Source organism: Saccoglossus kowalevskii, chromosome 6 (genome assembly GCF_978046115.1).
Source record: "Saccoglossus kowalevskii chromosome 6, keSacKowa6.1, whole genome shotgun sequence".
NCBI classification, from domain to species: Eukaryota; Metazoa; Hemichordata; class Enteropneusta; family Harrimaniidae; genus Saccoglossus; species Saccoglossus kowalevskii.
This window is the reverse complement of record NC_140646.1, coordinates 22,927,798-22,951,819: the sequence shown is the minus strand read 5'-3', so window position 1 is coordinate 22,951,819 and position 24,022 is coordinate 22,927,798. Positions and strand designations below refer to the sequence as shown.

Sequence of the window (24,022 nt, the reverse complement as noted above, 5' to 3'; positions counted from 1 at the left end):
CACACTGTATTTGAACTCTTTTAAGATTTTATGAACACAAAAATTCACCCTGAATGTAAATACCAAGTTTTTTCTATTAGAAGTGCATTCCTTCAGGAAATTAAGGTAGCAGGAAGGGAAATTTTCACTTTTTTCTTGATTTTTCAAAAATTGATAAAACGGTTACTTTAGACCTTGATACATCATCCCAGGTTTACAAAAGATCAAAATCGCGAAATAACGTTGCTTAAATTAGTGTTTTGAAACGCTAGCAGAAAAGACTACAACTGCCGTTTCGTGGATATTTGCATAATGTTTATCTTTGGAAGGGTTTAAATGATAACATCTTATCTGTATACTCTGTTGTTGATGATTCTGATATAACGGGTGATAAGCTTCCCGTCGCAAACAAAGCGTGTTTATCTAATGTTTATTGTTAGCATTATTGTCAGTCGAGACTTCGTCTGAGAAATATGGTCATACAGTCCGGGCATACAGTACTCATTTCGCCCAACCTTCCGCTTTTACATCAACCGCTTATCGCTTAATTTCCGACCATGCGGTCTTGTCCTACCGGAAACCGTTTGCATTTTAATCGCGTTTTTTTTCACACGCTCGCTTTTGAAACACCGACCGCTAGCCCAAACACTGATCACTGGCACATGAGTGGTCGAAATGGTGGTTTTGATAGTAAAGTGTGAACATACAACTAGTATTAACTATTATTAAATTTTGAACATCACTTCAAATCTAATAGTTGTATGACACTTGTGTCATGAACGCAACTGAACTGGGACCTCTTGTTACGTGTTTTGGGTGCTTGTTCTAGATGTAATATTTTAATGAGACAGTTACGTGAAAAAAGCATAGGTAACTCATTTTGACAGATCAGAGAAACGAGGAAATGTTAATGATTAATTTCAAAAACAACGATACCACTGAATCCACGTCGGTCGGTCTGGTAAAATTTGACATTCAATTTTCAAAAATAAGTCACGATCATTGAATGAGTTCAGTCTATACCGTATACGTACCGTAAAAATATATTTTCGACTAAAAACGACCACATACCCTGAAAAAATCGAATAGAGCTTGACATGTATGAATAATGTATTGGGCTTAAAAAAATGTGTCAAATTTAGTTATAGTCATAAATATTTGGTGGCCAGTCGATGAAAAATTCGAAACTCAGGATTCACACGGAAGTCCTCCTAGGCTGAAAATCATCGACCCTTCTCTGGTTTACTTTATTTCCCAACTTGCAGAGAAAACTGACTCGCCGTAGCTCAGCCTATATTTTCTTTTTGAATTGAGGTCAAATTCCATCCGTTTGTCAAAATATACTGATGTTTTTCAGCTAATAATTTTGAAACCTGTCACAGCACAAACACATTATATGAATCGACGCCGGAAATTGGGTGGCACGACAACCCTTCACTTAGCGTCAAATATGCTTTGTTACAACATCATTGATTGGCTGAAAGTCACATGATCGAAGCACGACCTGGGTCACAGAACCATATTTGTCCGTATTAACAACAGGACCTCGCAAAAGAACCACACCCACATTTTCAATCTTTTTTAGAGCGGAAGTTGCCAACAAATGTCAAAAAACTCGTAAATTTCATGGATTCGAATAAAATAACGCAAGCGATTGACAAGAATGACTATTAATATTTTCCCTGATGCTCTTCGAATTTTTATTTTTTTTTATTTCAAGGTGAGAAATGGCTAGTTGAAGTTGCATCGTCTTCAATGCGGCTGTTTCACCGCGAGCAACTCCAGCTCTATTTTATTAGATCTCTAATCAGAGACACTTGAAGGATTAGCTTGTTTGTAAACTGTCAGCGTGTACAGTGAGACAGTAATGTTTGTCAGAGGATTATCCCTCATTGTTCGTTTACATAACAATGGAAACCCGAACGTTCCTGGAGTACGAACTCAAATGCCTGCAGTTTTCTTCATTTTTCACGCTCGAGCTTGAAATTATTCATTATCTGATACTCTTATGAGTTCTATGATATCAGTGGTTAATATGTTTGGCCATTTTTAGTGTATATTTATAATAATGCAGCAAATCTACAGTGTTTTATTAACCAAAATTGTTTTTCGCGTTTTTCTCGTGTTGAAGTTTTGATTGAGTACGACTCATTGGGACCGCCGCCAAATCAAGTTATCGTTCAATAGATAATGATGGTGCGAAATATGTCTGAAAATGCTTTGTCACAGAATAATAGTCTGTTGAAGGTGCCAAGTATGAAATAATTTGGGGACAAAAAAACAAACCTGCATAGAAATCGGAATAATAGGTCTTTTGATTATCGTGGACACATTTCAATGGACTTGATTACGGACAATGCATGACGTAAATTTTACCAGGAAATTCCGCAGTGTGCTCTCGCAATCGCGGACTTAGTCATTTTCACAAGGTTCGCCATTTTTGATATCACATGATAATTATGTAAACAATGACTGTCCAGTCTGTGTGAACTTGTACCTCTATACTTAGTCTTTTGAAATATATAAGCTAAATTACTGTTCTGAACGAGACAACAGACACAGAATGTTTTATTCGAAAACGTCACAAAACCCTTCTCGCTACCTTAACAGAGATAAGCCTCTAGCATACAATAAATTTTTGGTTTATATGTGCTGCTATTGGAGACTATAGAAATAGATTATGTACTTATCGATTTCTATCATTCCTTTCAGCTATGAAACTTCATTATGGTGATTTGACGGATAGTACTAATCTTGTGAAGATCATTAGTGATGTGGTTCCAACTGAAATTTACAACTTAGGTGCACAAAGTCACGTAAAGGTTGGTGTTAAATCTATTTCTCTAGTAATTGTATGTGTGTAGACAATGAACCAATGTGTTGAATTGGCTGCGGTTGTCTTCACTTCTGTCACAGTTCTTTCCGAGCCTTATTTTCTCACAACTAGGTTGCTCTGTGACTTCACCAAGTTGTCCAGTGACCTCCCCAAGTTACTCTGTGACCTCACTAAATTGCCCAGTAACCTCGCCAAGTTGCCCAGTGATCTCACCAAGTTGCCCAATGATCTCACCAAGTTGCCCAGTGACTTCACCAAGTTGTCCAGTGACCTGCCCAAGTTACTCTGTGACCTCACTAAATTGCCCAGTAACCTTGCCAAGTTGCCCAGTGATCTCACCAAGTTGCCCAATGATCTCACCAAGTTGCCCAGTGATCTCACCAAGTTGCCCAATGATCTCACCAAGTTGCCCAGTGACCTCACCAAGTTGCCCAGTAACCTCACTACTAAGTTGCCCAGTAACCTCACTAAGTTGCCCAGTAACCTCGCCAAGTTGCCCAGTGATCTCACCAAGTTGCCCAGTAATGTCACCAAGTTGCCCAGTGACCTCACCAAGTTGCCCAGTAACCTCACTAAGTTGCCCAGTAACCTCGCCAAGTTGCCCAGTGATCTCACCAAGTTGCCCAGTAATGTCACCAAGTTGCCCAGTGACCTCACCAAGTTGCCCAGTGACCTCACCAAGTTGCCCAGTGACCTCACTAAGTTGCCCATTAACCTCACTAAGTTGCCCATTAACCTCACAAAGTTGCTCTGTTAACTTCACCAAGTTGTCCAGCGACCACACCAAGTTGCCCAGTGACCTCACCAAGTTGCCCAGTGACCTCGCCAAGTTGCCTAGTGACCTCACCAAGTTGCCCAGTAACCTCACTAAGTTGCCAGTAACCTCACTAAGTTGCTCATTAACCTCACCAGGTTGCTCTGTTAACTTCACCAAGTTGTCCAGCGACCTCACCAAGTTGTCCAGCGACCTCACCAAGTTGCCTAGTGATCTCACCATGTTGCCTATTAACCTCACCAAGTTGTCCAGTGACCTCACCAAGTTGCTCTGTTAACTTCACCAAGTTGTCCAGTGACCTCACCAAGTTGCCCAGTGACCTCACCAAGTTGCCCAGTGACCTCACCAAGTTGCCCAGTAACCTCACTAAGTTGCTTAGTGACTACACCAAGTTGCCCAGTGACCTCACCAAGCTGCCCGGTGACCTCACCAAGTTGCTCAGTGACCACACCAACTTTCCCAGTGACCTCACCAAGTTGCCCAGCAACCTCACCAAGCTGCTCAGTGACCTTACAAAGTTGCCCAGTAACCTCACCAAGTTGCTCAGTGACCTCACTAAATTGCCAAGTGACCTTACAAAGTTGCCGAGTAACCTCACCAAGTTGTTCAGTCACCACACTAAGTTGCCAAGTGACCTTACAAAGTTGCCCAGTAACCTCACCAAGTTGCCCAGTAACCTCACAAAGTTGCCTAGTAACCTCACCAAGTTGTTCAGTGACCACACTAAATTGCCAAGTGACCTTACAAAGTTGCCTAGTAACCTCACCAAGTTGCTCAGTGACCTCACTAAATTGCCAAGTGACCTTACAAAGTTGCCTAGTAACCTCACCAAGTTGTTCAGTGACCACACTAAATTGCCAAGTGATCTTACAAAGTTGCCTAGTAACCTCACCAAGTTGCTCAGTGACCTCACTAAATTGTCAAGTGACCTTACAAAGTTGCCTAGTAACCTCACCAAGTTGTTCAGTGACCACACTAAATTGCCAAGTGACCTTACAAAGTTGCCTAGTAACCTCACCAAGTTGCTCAGTGACCTCACTAAATTGCCAAGTGACCTTACAAAGTTGCCTAGTAACCTCACCAAGTTGTTCAGTGACCACACTAAATTGCCAAGTGATCTTACAAAGTTGCCTAGTAACCTCACCAAGTTGCTCAGTGACCTCACTAAATTGTCAAGTGACCTTACAAAGTTGCCTAGTAACCTCACCAAGTTGTTCAGTGACCACACTAAATTGCCAAGTGACCTTACAAAGTTGCCTAGTAACCTCACCAAGTTGTTCAGTGACCTCACTAAATTGCCAAGTGACCTTACAAAGTTGCCTAGTAACCTCACCAAGTTGCTCAGTGACCTCACTAAATTGCCAAGTGACCTTACAAAGTTGCCTAGTAACCTCACCAAGTTGTTCAGTGATCTTACAAAGTTGCCCAGTAACCTCACCAAGTTGCTCAGTGACCACACTAAGTTGCCAAGTGACCTTACAAAGTTACCTAGTAACCTCACCAAGTTGTTCAGTGACCACACTAAGTTGCCAAGTGACCTTACAAAGTTGCCCAGTGACCACACCAAGTTGCCCAGTAACCTCACCAAGTTGCTCAGAGACCTCACCAAGTTGCTCAGTGACCTCACCAAGTTGCTCAGTGACCACACCAAGTTGCCCAGTAACCTCACCAAGTTGCCCAGTAACCTCACCAAGTTGCTCAGTGACCACACTAAGTTGCCCAGTAACCTCACTAAGTTGCCCAGTAACCTCACCAAGTTGTTCAGTCACCACACTGAGTTGTCCAGTGATGACACCAAGTTGCCTAGTAACCTCCCCAAGTTGCTAATAGACCTCAACAAGTTACTCAGTGACCACACCAAGTTGTTCAGTGACCACACCAAGTTGTTCAGTCACCACACTGAGTTGTCCAGTGATGACACCAAGTTGCCTAGTAACCTCCCCAAGTTGCCTAGTAACCTCCCCAAGTTGCCTAGTAACCTCCCCAAGTTGCTAATAGATCTCAACAAGTTACTCAGTGACCACACCAAGTTGTTCAGTGACCACACCAAGTTGTTCAGTCACCACACTGAGTTGTCCAGTGATGACACCAAGTTGCTTAGTAACCTCCCCAAGTTGCTAATAGACCTCAACAAGTTACTCAGTGACCACACCAAGTTGTTCAGTGACCTCACCAAGTTGTTCAGTCACCACACTGAGTTGTCCAGTGATGACACCAAGTTGCCTAGTAACCTCCCCAAGTTGCCTAGTAACCTCCCCAAGTTGCCTAGTAACCTCCCCAAGTTGCTAATAGACCTCAACAAGTTACTCAGTGACCACACCAAGTTGTTCAGTGACCACACCAAGTTGTTCAGTCACCACACTGAGTTGTCCAGTGATGACACCAAGTTGCCTAGTAACCTCCCCAAGTTGCTAATAGACCTCAACAAGTTACTCAGTGACCACACCAAGTTGTTCAGTGACCACACCAAGTTGTTCAGTCACCACACTGAGTTGTCCAGTGATGACACCAAGTTGCCTAGTAACCTCCCCAAGTTGCCTAGTAACCTCCCCAAGTTGCCTAGTAACCTCCCCAAGTTGCTAATAGACCTCAACAAGTTACTCAGTGACCACACCAAGTTGTTCAGTGACCACACCAAGTTGTTCAGTCACCACACTGAGTTGTCCAGTGATGACACCAAGTTGCCTAGTAACCTCCCCAAGTTGCTAATAGACCTCAACAAGTTACTCAGTGACCACACCAAGTTGTTCAGTGACCTCACCAAGTTGTTCAGTCACCACACTGAGTTGTCCAGTGATGACACCAAGTTGCCTAGTAACCTCCCCAAGTTGCCTAGTAACCTCCCCAAGTTGCTTAGTAACCTCCCCAAGTTGCCTAGTAACCTCCCCAAGTTGCTAATAGACCTCAACAAGTTACTCAGTGACCACACCAAGTTGTTCAGTGACCACACCAAGTTGTTCAGTCACCACACTGAGTTGTCCAGTGATGACACCAAGTTGCCTAGTAACCTCCCCAAGTTGCTAATAGACCTCAACAAGTTACTCAGTGACCACACCAAGTTGTTCAGTGACCACACCAAGTTGTTCAGTCACCACACTGAGTTGTCCAGTGATGACACCAAGTTGCCTAGTAACCTCCCCAAGTTGCTAATAGACCTCAACAAGTTACTCAGTGACCACACTGAGTTGTTCAGTGACCACACCAAGTTGTTCAGTCACCACACTGAGTTGTTCAGTCACCACACTGAGTTGTCCAGTGATGACACCAAGTTGCCTAGTAACCTCCCCAAGTTGCTAATAGACCTCAACAAGTTACTCAGTGACCACACTGAGTTCTTCAGTGACCACACCAAGTTGTTCAGTCACCACTCTGAGTTGTTCAGTCACCACACTGAGTTGTTCAGTCACCACACTGAGTTGTTCAGTCACCACACTGAGTTGTTCAGTCACCACACTGAGTTGTTCAGTCACCACACTGAGTTGTTCAGTCACCACACTGAGTTGTTCAGTGACCTCACCAAGTTGCGCTGTGACCTCACCAAGTTGCGCTGTGACTTCACCAAGTTGCGCTGTGACCTCACCAAGTTGCGCTGTGACCTCACCAAGTTGCGCTGTGACCTCACCAAGTTGCTCTGTGATATTAGACTATTTGATTTTTTCAAAGAAAATATTTTTTCAGTGTCAAATGTGCTCAGAATGGGCACTGACACTGGTTTATGTACTTTAAATACAATTTCTTGCTTTTTGATTTCAGTGATTTCAGTGTCTAGACATTCATCAAATCATCAATTTTTATATTTCCATTTTTTTTCAACTCAACTATATGATATATTGCTTTTGCTTTGGCCTGGGGTAAAAAATTTCCTGGATTTGTTTTTTTCATAATAATATCATTGACTTTTTCCTTATTTTAGTGATAAACTCACTAAATATGTTGGGGTTAAAATTGATATTTTTATCATTAGCTTCCAAAATTATCGCTCATAATTTAGTTTCAATGGCATTGATGATATTAAAACTTGTATGTCCATTTTGATGAATATTTTGTTTGCCCTATTTGCAAATTACCTGTGAATTGCTCAGAACACAACAGTTTGTTTTCTAGCCTGACGAGGTCCCGTGAGTTGCGCCCTCTGCGGTGCTCCAAACCCGTCACACGCCTGACAGAATAGTGTAGTTTTTCACTTCCCCCGACGATTTTTTGTTGGTACCAATCAAATTGCAGGAACGTCAGATAGTGACAGCCGTCAAAGAGTAACCATTCACGGCAGAGTTTATTTGTTGACATAATTTGCGATAAGGTGCCGGCAAATTTCCGCCCAATGTTACCACGGTATTACAATGACCACCGAAATGAATATTCTCTGAACTCATTGTAAGAAGGCGTGAATTATGCAAATTTGCAGTATTGTCGACGAGACATACACTATTATGTCAGGCGTTAGTGAGGTCTAATGCTGTTCAGTCGGCGAGGGCCTACTCACGTATACATGTCAGGCTAATCGTTTTCTAGCTACGGCTAAACTAAACTACAGACGTGTCACTTATAATCAGTTATAAGTAGTATGTCAGTATTCATCTAGTCATGGATAAAAAATAGGCAGATAAAAAAAAACCGAAACACAAATGCCCAGCCAACAGTGTTATGAACATTCTGTGCATTTCACTTGACCGAAATTGTTGATCGTGGATGTTTACAATAGTTGGTATAGTTTTAAAAACAAAAAAAATCAAAATTAGTCACCGGGCAATGCTTTCGACAAGAATTGGTATGGCATGTGTACTACTGTGTACTCCTGTATCTAAACGTTTGTCTTTCTGTTTTTCAGTTTGGAGATTTTCAGTCTGATGTAGTTACATATATGATAAAACAGTTATTTATTATCTTGTTTCACACTATATATCAATACTGCTTCCCATAATACCACAAGTTGTTTCTGATAGACGAACAAAATCTGACAATATTGTACTTATTAAAAATACTATATGCATTGCCAAAAAGAATATATAAAATCCTTACAAAGTTTTATAAAATGTTACCATGCACCTATCTGATGATAGATTCCCAAAGGTTATCTCCTTGTTCAACAAATATTACGTCAATGAATTTGCTTTCTCTCTCCTCAAATGTTAGAAATGACCTTTGACACATTGTATGCTAATTTGCATACATGTATATGTTTCATAAAGCTAATTGAACCTCCGACAAATAACTGATATTACGGTCTATATATTTCTTGACTCTAAATTTACGAAATTTTTTTTTGTTTACCGCACACATCTGCTGATTTCTCTTGATGAATTCTGAATTGTATAGACTGCATTACTCCCATTTGTAATATTTTATTGTAGGTATAATGCTGACATTTTGCTTATAAGAGCAATCTGTGGCACTGGGATTAAAAAAAAAACTGATATTGTATTTATTGCGATTAACATATTGTGTGTTGTCGATCTGTAACAGCTTGGTTTTAGACTTTGATTGATTCAAACAATTTGATTTTCCGTTGAGTATTGCAAGGTTTTCAGCACCAAGGTTTATCTTAAAAACAAGTCGAAAGGGAATTAAATTAAATAATGGGATATTACTTTTACTTGTGTAAAGACACATGTAATTATAAGGGGTCAGTTTAAAAATTTGTGATATAAATCCAACAAGCTGGCCTGTGGCATTTAATACGTGTCCTACATTACAAATCACCACTAATTTTTCATCACCAGAGGGATTCGCATCTTGAAGTTTTGTTCTCCAAGCATATCTGATAAATAACTGCTGACTGAATTATTGTTATCTAAACTTCATAATTTGGGAGAAATCATACAATTTAAATTTTGTTATTTTTTCATCACGCAAAATAAACATTGAGTCACTTTGAGACCAATTGTTTTTTTTTCCAAGGTGTCATTTGAAATGGGGGAGTATACTGCTGATGTTGATGGGGTTGGTACTCTCAGGTTACTCGACGCTATTAGAACGTGCGGTCTAGAGAAGAAGGCAAGATTTTACCAAGCGTCAAGCAGTGAAATGTTTGGCAAAGTTCAGGAAATCCCACAAAAAGAAACAACTCCATTCTACCCCAGATCACCCTATGGTAAGTAATTACCCCCGGTACCGTAAAAGCTTACTCTTAATTTTTGAATATTTTTAGATAATAGTATAAATTTGAAATTACTTCTATCTTTAAGGTAGAATTTATGATTTTAGGTGTATCTTTTAACTATTAAGGAATACAATGTGGCTTGTGTGAATGGTAGCTGTTGTCGTTGTGAAAGGTGTACTAGTATTTGTTGCCTAAAATTGTGGTTATACAGTGAAAGTTATTGCAGTGCCCGTGCCCCCTACAGGTTACAATAATTGTGGTTATCCAGTCAGTTAACATACCACACTGTAACAAAAAACAATACCACAGCATAGTTTGTTTAACGTTTGTTTAATTACTGTACCATATCAGCTAGTGATATTTCACACTAATAAATTCAAGTATGAGTGATATTTTATTTGGATACAGCCCTGGTTTTTTTTTCACATTTATTCATAGAGCCCCCTCTATGGCAGCTCTTGAAAGTATAACATTTGTTTCGTGCATCAATATTGTTCGTCTTATTAGGACTATTTCTTATGAATTGTAAATTGTTGTTGAAATTTATTTATGTTTGATTGTATGAGTGCTTGACTGATCACTTACTTATTGTGTACATCGCTTCTTGTCCTGTATAACACATCTAACATTGTTTTATTGATGAAATATTTGGCCATTCATTATAAGTTTGAGAATTAGTGCTGTAATAACAATTATGTGTAACAATTCTAATGTAGAACCTGTACGGATTGAGAATCCTTAAATGTGTATCTCTTTGAATACTGCCCTCTTACTGTCATATTAGAAATTACTTTGTTTCTTTTAAAAAATTACTTTAGTAATAGCGCCCTCTATATTTCTGATAAAACCCAGGCAGTTCTTGATAGCCCCCTCTATCTTAATTTGTAAAACTTTTTTTCAGCTTAGCACTTCCGTCAAGAAGATAGGAGGGGGGGGGGGGGGAGTTCTTGCATTGCAGGAATATCCTTCAAAAGTATAAAACAGGAAACAAAATACTATTTTAAACTTGTATTTGATTATAAAGATTAGGATTTAAAATAAAATATTATTATTAGAAATGTTTGATTTTCAGTGATTTAAGGAAGTTGGTTAACCATTACCTTCTTGTCAAAGTTCTTTCCTTAAAATCTAGATAAAATAGTATGGTTTCTAAACTACTTTTCGAACAAAAAATTTGGCAAACACCCATGAAAATGTTTGAACTATTTAGCATTGATTTCTTTTGTAAAATTGTTTTTTTTGTTATTTTTTATTTGTGTACAAATAATGTTAAGATCATATGTAAAATGTGTACCGATGGTTGTGTGAAATTATGTAGAATACTATTTATTTTTCTCAATATAATGCTTAGATATGAATTCCAGTGGAAATTGTTTCAAAAAGATCCTTTTTTGAACGTTGAATACAAAAAAAGACCCTGAATTCAATAACTAAATCAACAGCTATGTAACACCTTTGAAACAAAACAAACAAATTCATGTTCACTTCTTATTTAAAAGTTTAGATGCTTAGAATTTCCAAGATTAATGTAGTTTATTCACCAAATGTAAAAAAAAAATGTATTAATGAGGGAAATTGTTATGAATAGTATTTACTTTCTATAAAATAATTCTTATGAATAGTTCAAAAATTTTAGAAAGTCTTTCTGTGAAAAATATTTTCTACAATTTTAAGCCAATAATGTGAGTAATTCAGCTGTCTGATGAGTTTACTCTCAGTTAGGCAAGGAGTTTATATCTCTGTTTGGTGATATTCTGTTTGCCTAACTGTGCTACTTTGAAAGTTAGGCAACTGTGGAAATCGCCCTGCAACAGTAGGTGGCTTTCCTCCCTGAATTACACTGTGCAGAAATGAGTGCATTTGTTTGAAGAACTTAATTTCTCAAAATTGTTGTCATCTGTTATGTGAACTTTTTTTTTTTTTATTTACTGTTTTTTTTTTTTATTGCTATCAAACTTTGTTACAGCACTTGGTTACTTTTATGTAAGCTTTTATACTTTTGTCACAAATTTTATTTGATTTGATGGTTAACTTGAATGAAAATAAAAAATAGTAAGAAAAAAATGTTTCCTCCATGCTCATTTAACCCTTACAGAACCTTTTTTTTGTTACCGACTGCAAAACTTCATATCTTACATTGTCATTTCCTGCAGGTTGTGCGAAAGTATACGCATATTGGATCACTGTCAATTTCCGAGAGGCTTATGATATGTATGCATGTAATGGTATACTATTTAACCATGAGAGTCCCAGAAGAGGTAAGTACAAACGCTTTTCCAGTAAAAATTTTATTTTTCTTGCAGTGCTTACCCTTGCAGTCCACACAGAGTTTAATCTGCTCATTAGTATTGCCAGTATCAGCAAGCAGTTTTTTTAAACTATTAAGGTAGAAGCCTACTCTAAACCCAGAATTTATTCATTTTGCAATAAATTGTACTCCAAGGCAATATAAGGATATTGACCGAAAAAAAGTTGGGTGTCACCTGCCTTTTTTTTGAGAAATTTATGGTTTTATTTTAGTGGAAAATCGCCATTTTGACACTATTATAACGCCTTTACCACAGGTTTCTATGGCAGAGATATTATGCAATATCTCAAAATCTAACCTGGTGACATAGGCTGAAAAAAACATATATTGTTAATGATGGAGTACTTTTTGTTGTTCTGAATTATTTAAAAAATCTGGGTTTTAAAAAGTGTCAAAAAATGCAGTTTTTCTTTAACATTATATTCTATGGAAATGTTCTAAAAATAGCAATTTTCAAGAAATATTAGGACGCATTTCTCGAAAAGCTTAACTGTAACACACAAAATAATGCTATTTCATTGTACCATGAGACATTAGCTTCATGATTGTACATAATAAACTAATGAACATTGTCATGCGATTTCTGAACAATTTTGTCAAAAATTATGACTAGGCTTCTACCTTAATACCAAACTTTTGTTGCCCTTCAAAATAAAAAGCTATGTGAATTTTTTCATATATTTTTATCAAGATGGGCGTTGGTTTTATTTTGTCCAAATTAACGAAGACATTTTTACATAGAAATATTTTAGAGGGAAAAATAATGATGAATAGTAGATAGAATTTATTGTTGCATGGAAAAGGTCGTGTCAGTTTAGTTTATTTTCTTGTTGCTAAGAAATTATGTTGAATTATTTTTGACCTCGCAAAAAATCTTTTTTTTATGTCAAACATTTGCCAAACAATTATTTTAAGTTTTGAGCAACAGGCCTTAAATAAACCCTTTAATAATGCCAAATTGGTTTTTTAAGACTTTGTTCTAGCAGTATGCATATTTTATGGATTTTTCTTTAATTTCTTTTCTCAATTTTGAACCAAATACTTATTTTTCTATAACCTACATATCCTGATCAAAATGTTAAAAAACATTTTAAAAAAAATTTACTTTTGTTGCTTGGAGGGTTGAATAGAACCAGTTGACAAGATATAATAATATGGACATTTTATCCCTTCAGGTGAAACATTTGTTACAAGGAAAGTCACCAGAGCGGTTGCTAAGATACATCTAGGACAACAAGAGGACCTAGTTTTAGGAAATCTGGATTCAAAGAGAGATTGGGGACATGCAAGAGATTATATACAGGTAAAGCTCATGAAAACATATCAGATGATGACAGAAATACCGGTCATTGCAGATTGGCTTCTGTCTGTGTAGGTGTCCGTCTGTGTTGATGGTTATTTTGTGTTGTTCTCTGATTCAATCTGTCATGGATAAGCTACAAGTGAAGTAAATGCATTTGTCGAATATTATTACATTCGGTTCTGATTGTTTGGCGGGTCAGTGCATGCTGCATCTTAATTTAAAATGACTCCACGTCCCTGACTGTTAACTTTTTAGTGTTATTATATTATGCCTATTTTTTTTTTCAAATTATTTAGTTTCTGGTAAGAACATGTGACAATTGAAAAAGAGTCACTCACAAACATCTCAAAACCAGAAATTTTATTTTTTTGTATTATGGCTGAAAGATTACCTTTTTAGTTACTATACCCATTCAGAAGTAGGCAGGGACTTTGAAATTCATCTCTGTTTGTCCGTCTATGTATACTTAAATGTATCTCAGACATGCCTAGACCAATCACATTCAAATATCACAATTATACAACTACATTTGTTTCACAATCCAATTCAAGCTGGCCAGATGGTGGCCATTTTAGTGTTAAAATTGAATCACAGTCAGGCATTTTTGCCATTACGCAGCTGACTCTTGGCCATTTCTTGACAAATTTCAAATATTCATACAACCTCTTAACTGAGGTACTATTCCTACCTTTTGAACATCATAGTTTTCCCAGTTTTTTGTTACAATATTTTGCATAATCTTCAATAATTGATACGTTTAATTTGAATCAAATGAATATTGATTGGCTGAATCGTCTACAAAATTGATTGCGAAATCAGCGAACATTTTTCTTCTGAAATTAAAGCAGTTTACAGTAGAAGACAATTTTTTGATGATAGATAAGATTAATACTATTACTTTGAGTCCAGGTGATACAGGTCAAAATAGAATGGCACATTACGCAATCCTTTCAAGGAACAATAAATTATTTAGACAGGGAAAATCTCAGCTGCTGAGAATGTGTGATGTAAGATGTTGATGTCTTGTTGATTCAGGCCATGTGGTTAATGTTACAACAAGAGCAGGCTGAGGATTTCATCATTTCAACTGGGGAGGTCCACAGTGTACGAGAGTTTGTCGAAGAATCATTCAAACTGGTCAATAAAGAAATAGAGTAAGTAATTTTTTTACTGTTGATGTAATTTTTACAACACTGTTTTTCATTGGGGTACAAACCCTCTATAGCTACTCAATTACCAATCAGAAAGGCCGATTCATATGTTGTAGGCTAGGTCTAGAAAAAAAGTAGGAGTTTTTCAAAATCAATGCATGCAGGGTTTTGTTTTTTTATTATTTATAAAAAACTAAATTTTTAGGTCTTGTCTGTACACTAAATATGTGTGACTTTATGAATGTATTTTATTTCTTAACAATGCTCGCATTTGCTTATCTCAGATGGGAAGGTGAAGGATTGAATGAGGTGGGTAAAGAGAAAGCAACTGGGAAAGTACGAGTGAAGATTGATGCTAGATTTTACAGACCAACAGAAGTCGTGAGTAAATTTTAATTTATTCATGAGTTCCTTTTATACATAAAATCATAAATACTGTAGAATACTTTATTTTAGCTGGAATTAATTTTCACTGAAAAAGACATTTTGGGTGTTTTTTGTATGGAATTTATTTTCACTGATTTTTGACAAATTGAATGTAAAATATAGGAAAAAAGGTATATTCGTAGGATTTATTTTCACTGAATCATTCCTTCAGCGAAAATAAAGTATTTTACAGTAAACGAAGTAACAATGGAGTACTCTAGTCAGATAAATATTATATAAAAATGTTAAATAAAAATGATGCTTTGGCAACAAACATACGAGTAGCATTGTGTGTTGGTAAAATAATGTGTATGTGTGTGCTTCAGTTACTTGTGCATGTGGGTAAATTTGGGATGCCAGCTTTTTATTATTTCTAATCAATACTGTTGTATGTTTGTCAACAAAACAACACTTTTATTTATAATATTATTAAAACATGCTCAAAATTACTCAAAAGTTAATCATTTGACGCTTTAAAAAATAAACATCATCTATGTGAGCACAGTGTCATACAACATAATTAAATTGGTAGATTAGAAATTTTTGTTAATTTTTACTGTTTTTTTCCACAAATTTGATATTTCCTAAAAAATGCTAGTCCAGCATTGATTTATTTCAATAGAGAACATGATATTTTATGCCGATAACTTGTAAGATTGTATTTATTTGGCTGTCCTACATAACTACATGTCTTTGTTCAGTCAGCCTGGCTTAGTTTACTGGATGTATTACTATTTTGTCAAGTGAAAAAATAAGAACGAAGCAGGGTGAGTGCCCTGATGACTCGGTAAAGCAATGAATAAGCAATTAACAATTTTTGCATCAATTCCATGCCATTGAGCAAGAGAACAAAGACTGACTTAATTAACAAAATGAGATGCCTGGAAATTTGAAACGAGGGAGTCACGTGATACCTTGCGCGCTTTTTGGGAAATGAACACTATTGTATTGTTACCAACTATGACAGCTGGTGCCGAACTTGTCCTGCGTATTTAGTTTACCTATTTGACGCTCGGAATGGCAGCCACTTAGACGTTAATTTTCATGTTGTAATAGAGGAGCATATGCCTGATATTGAGTTACAAGAGTCTGGACAATTGTAGAGAAATTGCGTTTGAAACTGTGTGTCAATTATGACGTGGCCAGCCTCTAAGTTGATTGGAGTCCTCCTGTGAGTGCCCTGTGAAAAGGCCGAGTTGAGTTCATAGACTTAATTCCCTTAAAGTACAGCTGTAATACATAGCTGGAATTTCTAACGCTGGCGAGAACATTGCGAATCACTCTTAAGAAAACAAATGTGTGTTTTTATTAATGTATACATGATAGGGGTTGTTGCTCAGTGACAACACACGGCCAGGTGTGCCCCTGATCATTGTCCCCCTCCCCCCTCTTTCTGTGATGCCCGTTGACACTGCAGTGACCTCTGACATCCAGAGAGATACATGTACGATTTATGAACTAATCTCTTGATTACATCAGTGAATGTTATTTGAAAATTGAAAAGAAATGTAATCAGCTTTGCTGTTTAACTTCTGTATCATTGTACAAGTATAGCAGTTGTATTCAAGTGTTCTTTCCACAGCTCTGACCACATAATCACCTGCCGTAGTCGGTAGACGCCCCCTGGCCACAAGGTTATCTCTTGATCTCCAGAGACTCATCACAATGGAGCGTCTTCATTATCCCACTTATCTTGATAGGGAGAATTTATTGTTTTCTTTACATAGGATGAGTTGTTATTTTATCATTTCCGATTACGATATGTCCGATATGTCCGACAGTTGGCGATCCAGATGGCCTATTTTATGAAAGTCTCATCACTCACTTAAACAACCTTTCAAATGTATCATTCCAATACTCTTGTTCACACTTTGATTTCTAAAATGGAGCTGTGTTTTTCAATTTCTAGCATGCATGATCTATCTAGGTTCTGTTTGTGTTTGCTTAGCACGGACATCGTAATATTTTATCTACTCTGTTTTATCTTAAGGTATCACAAATACAATGTACCACGATACCTCAGTATTAGATGGATTAATAAGCATACAATCATTTACTAAAAATACAGCTTATGACCCTTTAATCAAATTAATAAAAAAAATTGGTCGTTGTCAGTAGTACATGTCTGCATATGTAACCGAAAAGATACATGCTGTCGATTTCAATTCACGTTGTCTTCCTTTTCACAGGACAATACATAATAGGGAACTGATTGAATTTCATTTCTATTTTGTTTATCTTGTAAACCTTGGGGCTCACCTGTGTCAGTTTTGGTAACAAGGAACAAGAATACTTATTTGTTTTATTGTCAAACATTCTCAAAGTAACTCTGATGTTTATTTTGGAAAGTTGGAAAGTTTGCTGGTAACAGGCCACTAAGAAAACAGTAATAGTACAAATACAAATGTCTGTGATGAGTTGTGTTATTGCACACTGACCTCAAAAGGACATTTGTTTTTTTGTTCATGATTTTCTTTGTGTCGATTTCTTTGTCTGGAAAGAATAAAAAACAAACAGGACATTACATGGAGTTTGTTTTATTGTCTATTGTTCAATGTAATTGTTAATAAGACATTACTTAAAGTTTGTTTTATTGTGTAGTGTTTAATTCAATTGTCAACAGAGTGTTATTTAGTGTTTATTGTCTTTCAATTTAATTGAGAATGTTACATAGTATTTACATTGTTTTAATTGTCGTTTCAATTTAATTGTTCTACCTGTCCATTGTGATATATTACAAAGCATAATAGTGTATAAATTATGTCCCCACCCCCACCCCCAAAGTTTTACCTCAATCTACGTAATCACAGTCAAGTTTGAAGTCTGGTACATTTTTTAAACCACGCTTAGTTTCATCCTTTGATCAACAAAATTTAACTTCATGTCCATGCAATCCAATCCACATTTCTTCCTATTCTATATATTACAAAGAACATTGTTTGACTTGTTCCAATTTGGCCCTGTAAACATTGCTTGTTTAATAACACGTCCCTTGGTAGTCCTGCACTTACTTCTATTAAGCCAACAACATCCCAAACTAATTTTCACCATGCATTTTTTTTTCTTTCTTCTTGTCTAAGTCTTTGTTCCGATTTACAGATTCCATTTATTTTGCCTTGCAGCATTAAATTCTGTTCTGTTATTCAGCTTTATACGCCTCTAGTCACTTGCAGTGTAGGAGTAATCAGATTTGGACTGCAAGGCCAGCAAACTGGAAAACAATCAAACAATTGGTATAATTGATACCACCTTTATTACAATTCCCTTTCATCTAGAAAAAAAAAAAAACTTTTAAAAAGATGACTTTGAATTCTTTTATCTTCTTAATTTGAAAGAGCTATTAGTGCTTCCAGATATGTGAATGCCCTATTTTTTAATTTACTATCACTCTTGTTTCATCCCCTCAAGTTTTGTCCCCTTAAGGCCTGCATGTTTTTTTTCACATTTCACATTTTTAGCATTTTAGTGTTATTGTTGGTGAAGCACATGGGTTGTCTCGTGTCAGATTAAACTATTCTCTGTTGATCTATTTTTCGGGACACCTGCTTCTTCGCAACAATGGGTTCACCATTCCAAGTAGGTTTTTAATAAATAACCAATTTTTCCCTCCATTTGAGTGTGATGGCTGTTGTTCATTCAGACCTGACCACTCAACTTTGCTGTGTTGAAGCTGCATACCTTATTGGGTTTCCAAGCTATGGTAAGAAAAGTGCTGAAGACAGTTGAAACAAGGAAAGATAAAATGAACAATGATCCCTGGTTGTCAACTTTGACCTCCGATTGATGCTAATTGGGAATGAATTTCAGGCTGTGGCTGCCAATTAAAGTTCCAACCATAGCCTTGGGAGCAGGGAGGCTCAGTGTGTGTTCTCATTGTTTTCAGTGAAACTGAGATAACACATATCTACCAACTTCTCAGTACTTCACTACAATCATGTTTGTTGTTAGACAGCGTCCTGATCTGTTTTGACAGTTTGCAGCTCAAGATTGAATGGGCTGCGGCTGCCGTATTTGTTGCTTAATTCAGCTCCCAGCATTCACTACTATGTTCTAGCAAGTTTTGTTGCGTTAACACGATGTTAATTTTATACTCTTAGCGATTTAATCCTAGACCCCAACTAACCAGTATTCTCTGTCTAATTGCATACCAAGAATACAGTACACTATTATCTGCTGTGTAGACATAGACAAAACATCTTCTATGCCAAGTTCAAAAACATAGTTTTAAATCTGTAATACTGTTTAGCTTTTAATCTACAATTATGCAAATTTTGTCTTACTTCTCCCTCACAGCTAGATCATTTTGACAGCTCTAAATTGCTTTTTGAGCTTTCACTTTTCTGTAGAATACTGTTTTCAATTTTTCGTAATCCTTTCAGTTCTCTTAAATTCGACTCGTTCGGTAGTTTCGCATTTCTTGATTCCAACTCCCGATTATTCTATAATTTCATGTTTGATGTGAACGTAACCCTGTGATGATTGTCTCGTTATTAGATGGACGAATATTAATTCTTTGCCCGGGCTTGAGTTTTAGTTCCCTCTGTGTTGTCGGTGTGCTAGCATATCTGATGGTAGCCTACAGGGAAGGTCTCTGAACTTTATTAACGTAGGTCATGCGTTGTTACTATCAGCTGCCAATCATAACATGTGCAATCTGTTTAGATCAAGTGAGGGTATGTTTGAAAGCAGCTGTGTTGCCATATGCTGTACATAGAGGGCGCTGTCATGGGGGTACCATAAATATTGAATGTGCGACCAGGACTTTTTGGTTGAACTTGACTAAGAGTAACTTGTATCTGTGAGTGAGATTTACCAATATTGCTGTGTCCTACATGCAGCAAACACTTGAGAATTGCCATCACTTTGATTTGTGGAAAGGATGGTCTAAGTCTATTTCTCAGCAGGACATATGCGTAGCATATGTGTGTTGGTTTCATAGATAAATCTGCTGTGTTACTCAGTTTATTTGTTTGCTTGTTTTTGTTGTTACAATTAAGCGTAGATATATCTGGGCTAATGTAGATAGCTACTGGACATATGAAGTTCATCTCACTATCTCTTTTTTTAAATTCACGGATGGTACACCCTGATAGGATGTTTGTCAGTTTGGCGTGTAATTGCTTATCTCACAAAATATGTATTGGTTAAAACCAAAGTGCACACAAATCAGATGACATAACACAATTTAGATGACATCGCACACAAATCAGGTGACATCGCACACAAATCAGGTGACATCGCACACAATTTAGATGACATCACACACAATTTAGATGACATCACACACAAATCAGGTGACATCACACAATTTAGATGACATCACACACAACTAAGATGACATCACACACAATTTAGATGACATCACACACAATTTAGATGACATCACACACAAATCAAGTGACATCACATGCAATTTAGATTACATCACACACAAATCAGGTGACATCACACACAATTTAAATGACATCGCACACAAATCAGGTGTCATCACACACAATTTAGATGACATCACACACAAATCAGGTGACATCACACACAATCTAGATGACATCACACACAAATAAGGTGACATCACACACAAATCAGGTGACATCACACACAATTTAGGTGACATCACACACAATTTAAATGACATCACATACAAATCAGGCGACATCACACACAATTTACATGACATCACACATAAATCAGGTGACATCACACGCAATTTAGATGACATCACACACAAATCAGGTGACATCACACAATTTAAATGACATCACAGACAAATCAGGTGAACGCTTGATTGTATTTCAATACAATAATCTACTCTGAGTTAATCTGTGTTCTCTTCAGTGTCACTCAGAATCACACTCCAATTCTAAAGTCATCAACATTTCTTGAAATCCACGTCCATAATCAAATCAGGCCACATTGCTTAGCTTCTTAGTTTAGCACCCTTTGTTTCTCATTAAACTTTTCACATGAACCTGACAGCAATCAATGTTAGAAAATTGAACCCAGCTACCGTCATTTCATGAGAGGGTGGTTCTAATTTACGTACAAGAGAAGATCTGGTGCATCACAAATGGTCATAGTTTGTTAATGCTTATGTTTGACTCCTACCTGATGGTTATTGGTTCCCTTACATACAATGTATTGGTGATGATTAATTATGCATAATACTATGTAAATGACCTCATTAAATTTACACTTTTCATACTCACATATCTTTATTTGGGTCTATATTGAAAAATATTGACTGGTGCGATTTTGCACAGATTGCAAAAAAATACGTTCAATTTCAATGATGTTGGGGATTACTATGACTTCACATTTGATTGGATGTTTGAATTTCTTTTTCTACCACCTTTGAATTGAGTTCTAACGTAAATTCACAAAGAATCACCTCCACCATCTGCGGTGCACAATAGTTCAGAGCAGGAAAGAATCTGGACAATTCTTGGATTTTTGGTCAATTTGATATCCAAATTCACTACATGCTCATGTCATTTTAAGTGTCCTATTGATTGAGTCACCAATAGAATTGTTACCGGAGTAAAGTACAAATGTTAACATATCGGTATATTAACATATTGACACTCGCATATTGCAGTCTTATATACACTGACACCATGCAGTCTATTTTCACTGATGTATACACTGATAGTTTGTGGCATTGTAGTGATTACTACCGACATTAGCTCTGGCTGATAAAGTCATTGGACAGGTTGCATGTGCAGAGTCTGGACTCACTTCTAGCGATGTCTGTATCTTCTTTAATCCTGATTTCGTTTCAGTGTATAAACACTGTACTTTGAGTGGTTATATTTTATACACATTTTTTTTCTTTGTAACACCACCCAATTTAGTGAGTGAGTGTGCCACTGATTGTTTTGTAACCGTCTTAAATATTGTGTACTGTTAAGTGAATAAAGTGGTGATCCACAAACAGGTGTATCTGGAAATTGGCACATAACACTAATACTTTTGTAGAATGAGGTGCATCGGTGCTAAAAGTGATTCATTCTTAAATGACATTAATTGGATCTTTGTAATTACTTAGGGTTTAACAAAGAATAACAACAATGGCCAATTTGTCTGCTCATTGCTTAGATCACAGCGCTTTCTCAAAATGTGTTAATTCAGTCTCCTTGAGCCTTTAAAGCAGCTTACTGACTAATCCTGCAAATGCAAATTAATTTAATTAGCGTTCTTTGTTCTTGAACAATGGTTGAAATTTTCCAACTGACTAATGAAACATCATTGTGCATTGTAGAGCAATTAGCATCTAAACAAACACAGGTAGTCATCTTCTGTGTTACATGATTTAATTTCACTCGTACTTTGCTATTTACCAAAACTGCACATAGAAAAAAAGCACATAATGTACTTAACTGCTGGATTTGAGTTGTAATTGGAAAGTGTGCAGAAACGTTGTTCTCTGATTCCCACAAAATTGATTTTTTTTTCCATATTGATCAAGACCCATATGGGGGGATTACTGTAAAAGTATTAATTATTCACAGGTTTTTAATTTTGCTATTTTCACTAGTAAGTTTAATTCGCATGAATCTGTTAAATAACAATCAAACTCAATATTTCTCTTACAAATTTGTGAACATGAAACCCAGTGAAAAGACTCAAACATCACAATATATTGTAATAACCGGTGAATGCCAGTGAAAATAAATGATTTTACAGTATGCTGATTTGCTTCAAATGGACAAGGCTATTATTGAAAAATAATGGTTTGCAGAGAGCACATTTTTTTTGTTTTTGAAAAATGATGGAATTCAAAAGTTAAACATCAATATTGACTGTTGTCACAGTGTGTATGCATTTTAGGGGAGAGTAAAATGCCATGCACTTATGTAACTCACAGAGATTCGTCTATGATCCATATGAGTTATTATTGTAATAATTCAATGTACAGCCAATGTATTGCTTGATTTATATGCACTTCTGATGAGCTGTTCTTTTAATAGAGCAAATACGGTAACAGCTGGTAGGAATTCAAAATCTGCATTAAAGTTTGTTACCACTTTGTAGCCGTAGCTCGTAAGTCAATACTTTGTGGTGTAGTATGATCAGAAAATGTTTTGCGCTTGATTTGCGCTTATTTATTTCTTTATCTTTTCAGGACTTTTTGCTAGGTGACTGCACTAAGGCAAAGACCAAACTCAAATGGGAATTAAAAACTGATTTTAAGGTTCGTATATTTTGTGATTTTATGTATTTTCAGAATTTTATGATTTATTCTGTAATAATTTTATTAAAATATCGAGTCATGACATGGTTGTTCACACAAAATACACGAATTCTTTTTGTGGCCCTTTTTAATGAATAATGTTTTTCCTGTCTACTTTGTTTCAGGGACTAGTGAAAGAAATGGTGGAAGCTGACATCGAGCTGATGAAATCCAATCCAAAAGCATAGAAAAATATATTACTTATTCTGTTGTTTCATTTATTTTGGCTTATTTTACCCTCTTTTAATATCTGCTCCATCCACTATCAGTACAGACAGTATTTGCATATGAGGTCAGCATATTAAGAACAGATTTATTTTTCTCTTTTGTAACATTCATTTGTTGAGGTGATGGGAGGAACTAGACTGGTTATTGTCTTCATCTCAGAACTGTAAAAATGAAATCCATTCAGAATAATTATCTACTTATCAATAATTTCCAATATTCGTTTTTTAAGTTAACAATAGAAATTTTATTTTACATTTTATTGGGAAACATTTTTTTGGGAGTAGATATTTGTTGTATTTATTTATTTAGCCTTCCTTTCATTGAATTACATTCCATGTGTGCTCATTGAGTCCATGTAATTGGTGAAATTTTGTTTGTTTGTTATTTGTTTGATTTTTTAGTGTGATTATTTAAATCATGCTAATTTAGGTTTTGTGATGTTTATTAGAAGTAAATATCACTGTATAGTGATACTCAGATCACCATGGCGACAATATCAACATATGGTTAAAAATGGTCATGTCTTTTTCTCGGTGTAATCATGACTACGATCAAAGTGATCTCGAAATCACTATCGACTTGAATCTAGATTGGATACAGGCATGAGACGAAAACCGATTTAACACTTTGATGCAAAATGGAAGTGGACAATACTCGGTGAATTATTTTGTTCAAGTGACAGCACT

The 24,022-nt window shown here is 36.4% G+C and overlaps 1 protein-coding gene across 1 annotated transcript in view; it reads left to right on the top strand.

Moving 5' to 3' along the window:
* The window catches only part of LOC146742164 (GDP-mannose 4,6 dehydratase-like), a 35,281-nt gene extending 11,577 nt beyond the window's left edge, over positions 1-23,704 (top strand). The window contains exons 5-12 of the mRNA XM_085500209.1: positions 2,692-2,801; positions 9,489-9,681; positions 11,844-11,948; positions 13,174-13,301; positions 14,337-14,455; positions 14,737-14,833; positions 23,001-23,069; positions 23,234-23,704. Of these exons, the coding sequence (XP_085356335.1) occupies positions 2,692-2,801; positions 9,489-9,681; positions 11,844-11,948; positions 13,174-13,301; positions 14,337-14,455; positions 14,737-14,833; positions 23,001-23,069; positions 23,234-23,296 (884 nt within the window). The 3' untranslated portion in view covers positions 23,297-23,704. The remainder of the gene's footprint in view (positions 1-2,691; positions 2,802-9,488; positions 9,682-11,843; positions 11,949-13,173; positions 13,302-14,336; positions 14,456-14,736; positions 14,834-23,000; positions 23,070-23,233) is intronic.
* Positions 23,705-24,022: the final 318 nt, after the last annotated feature.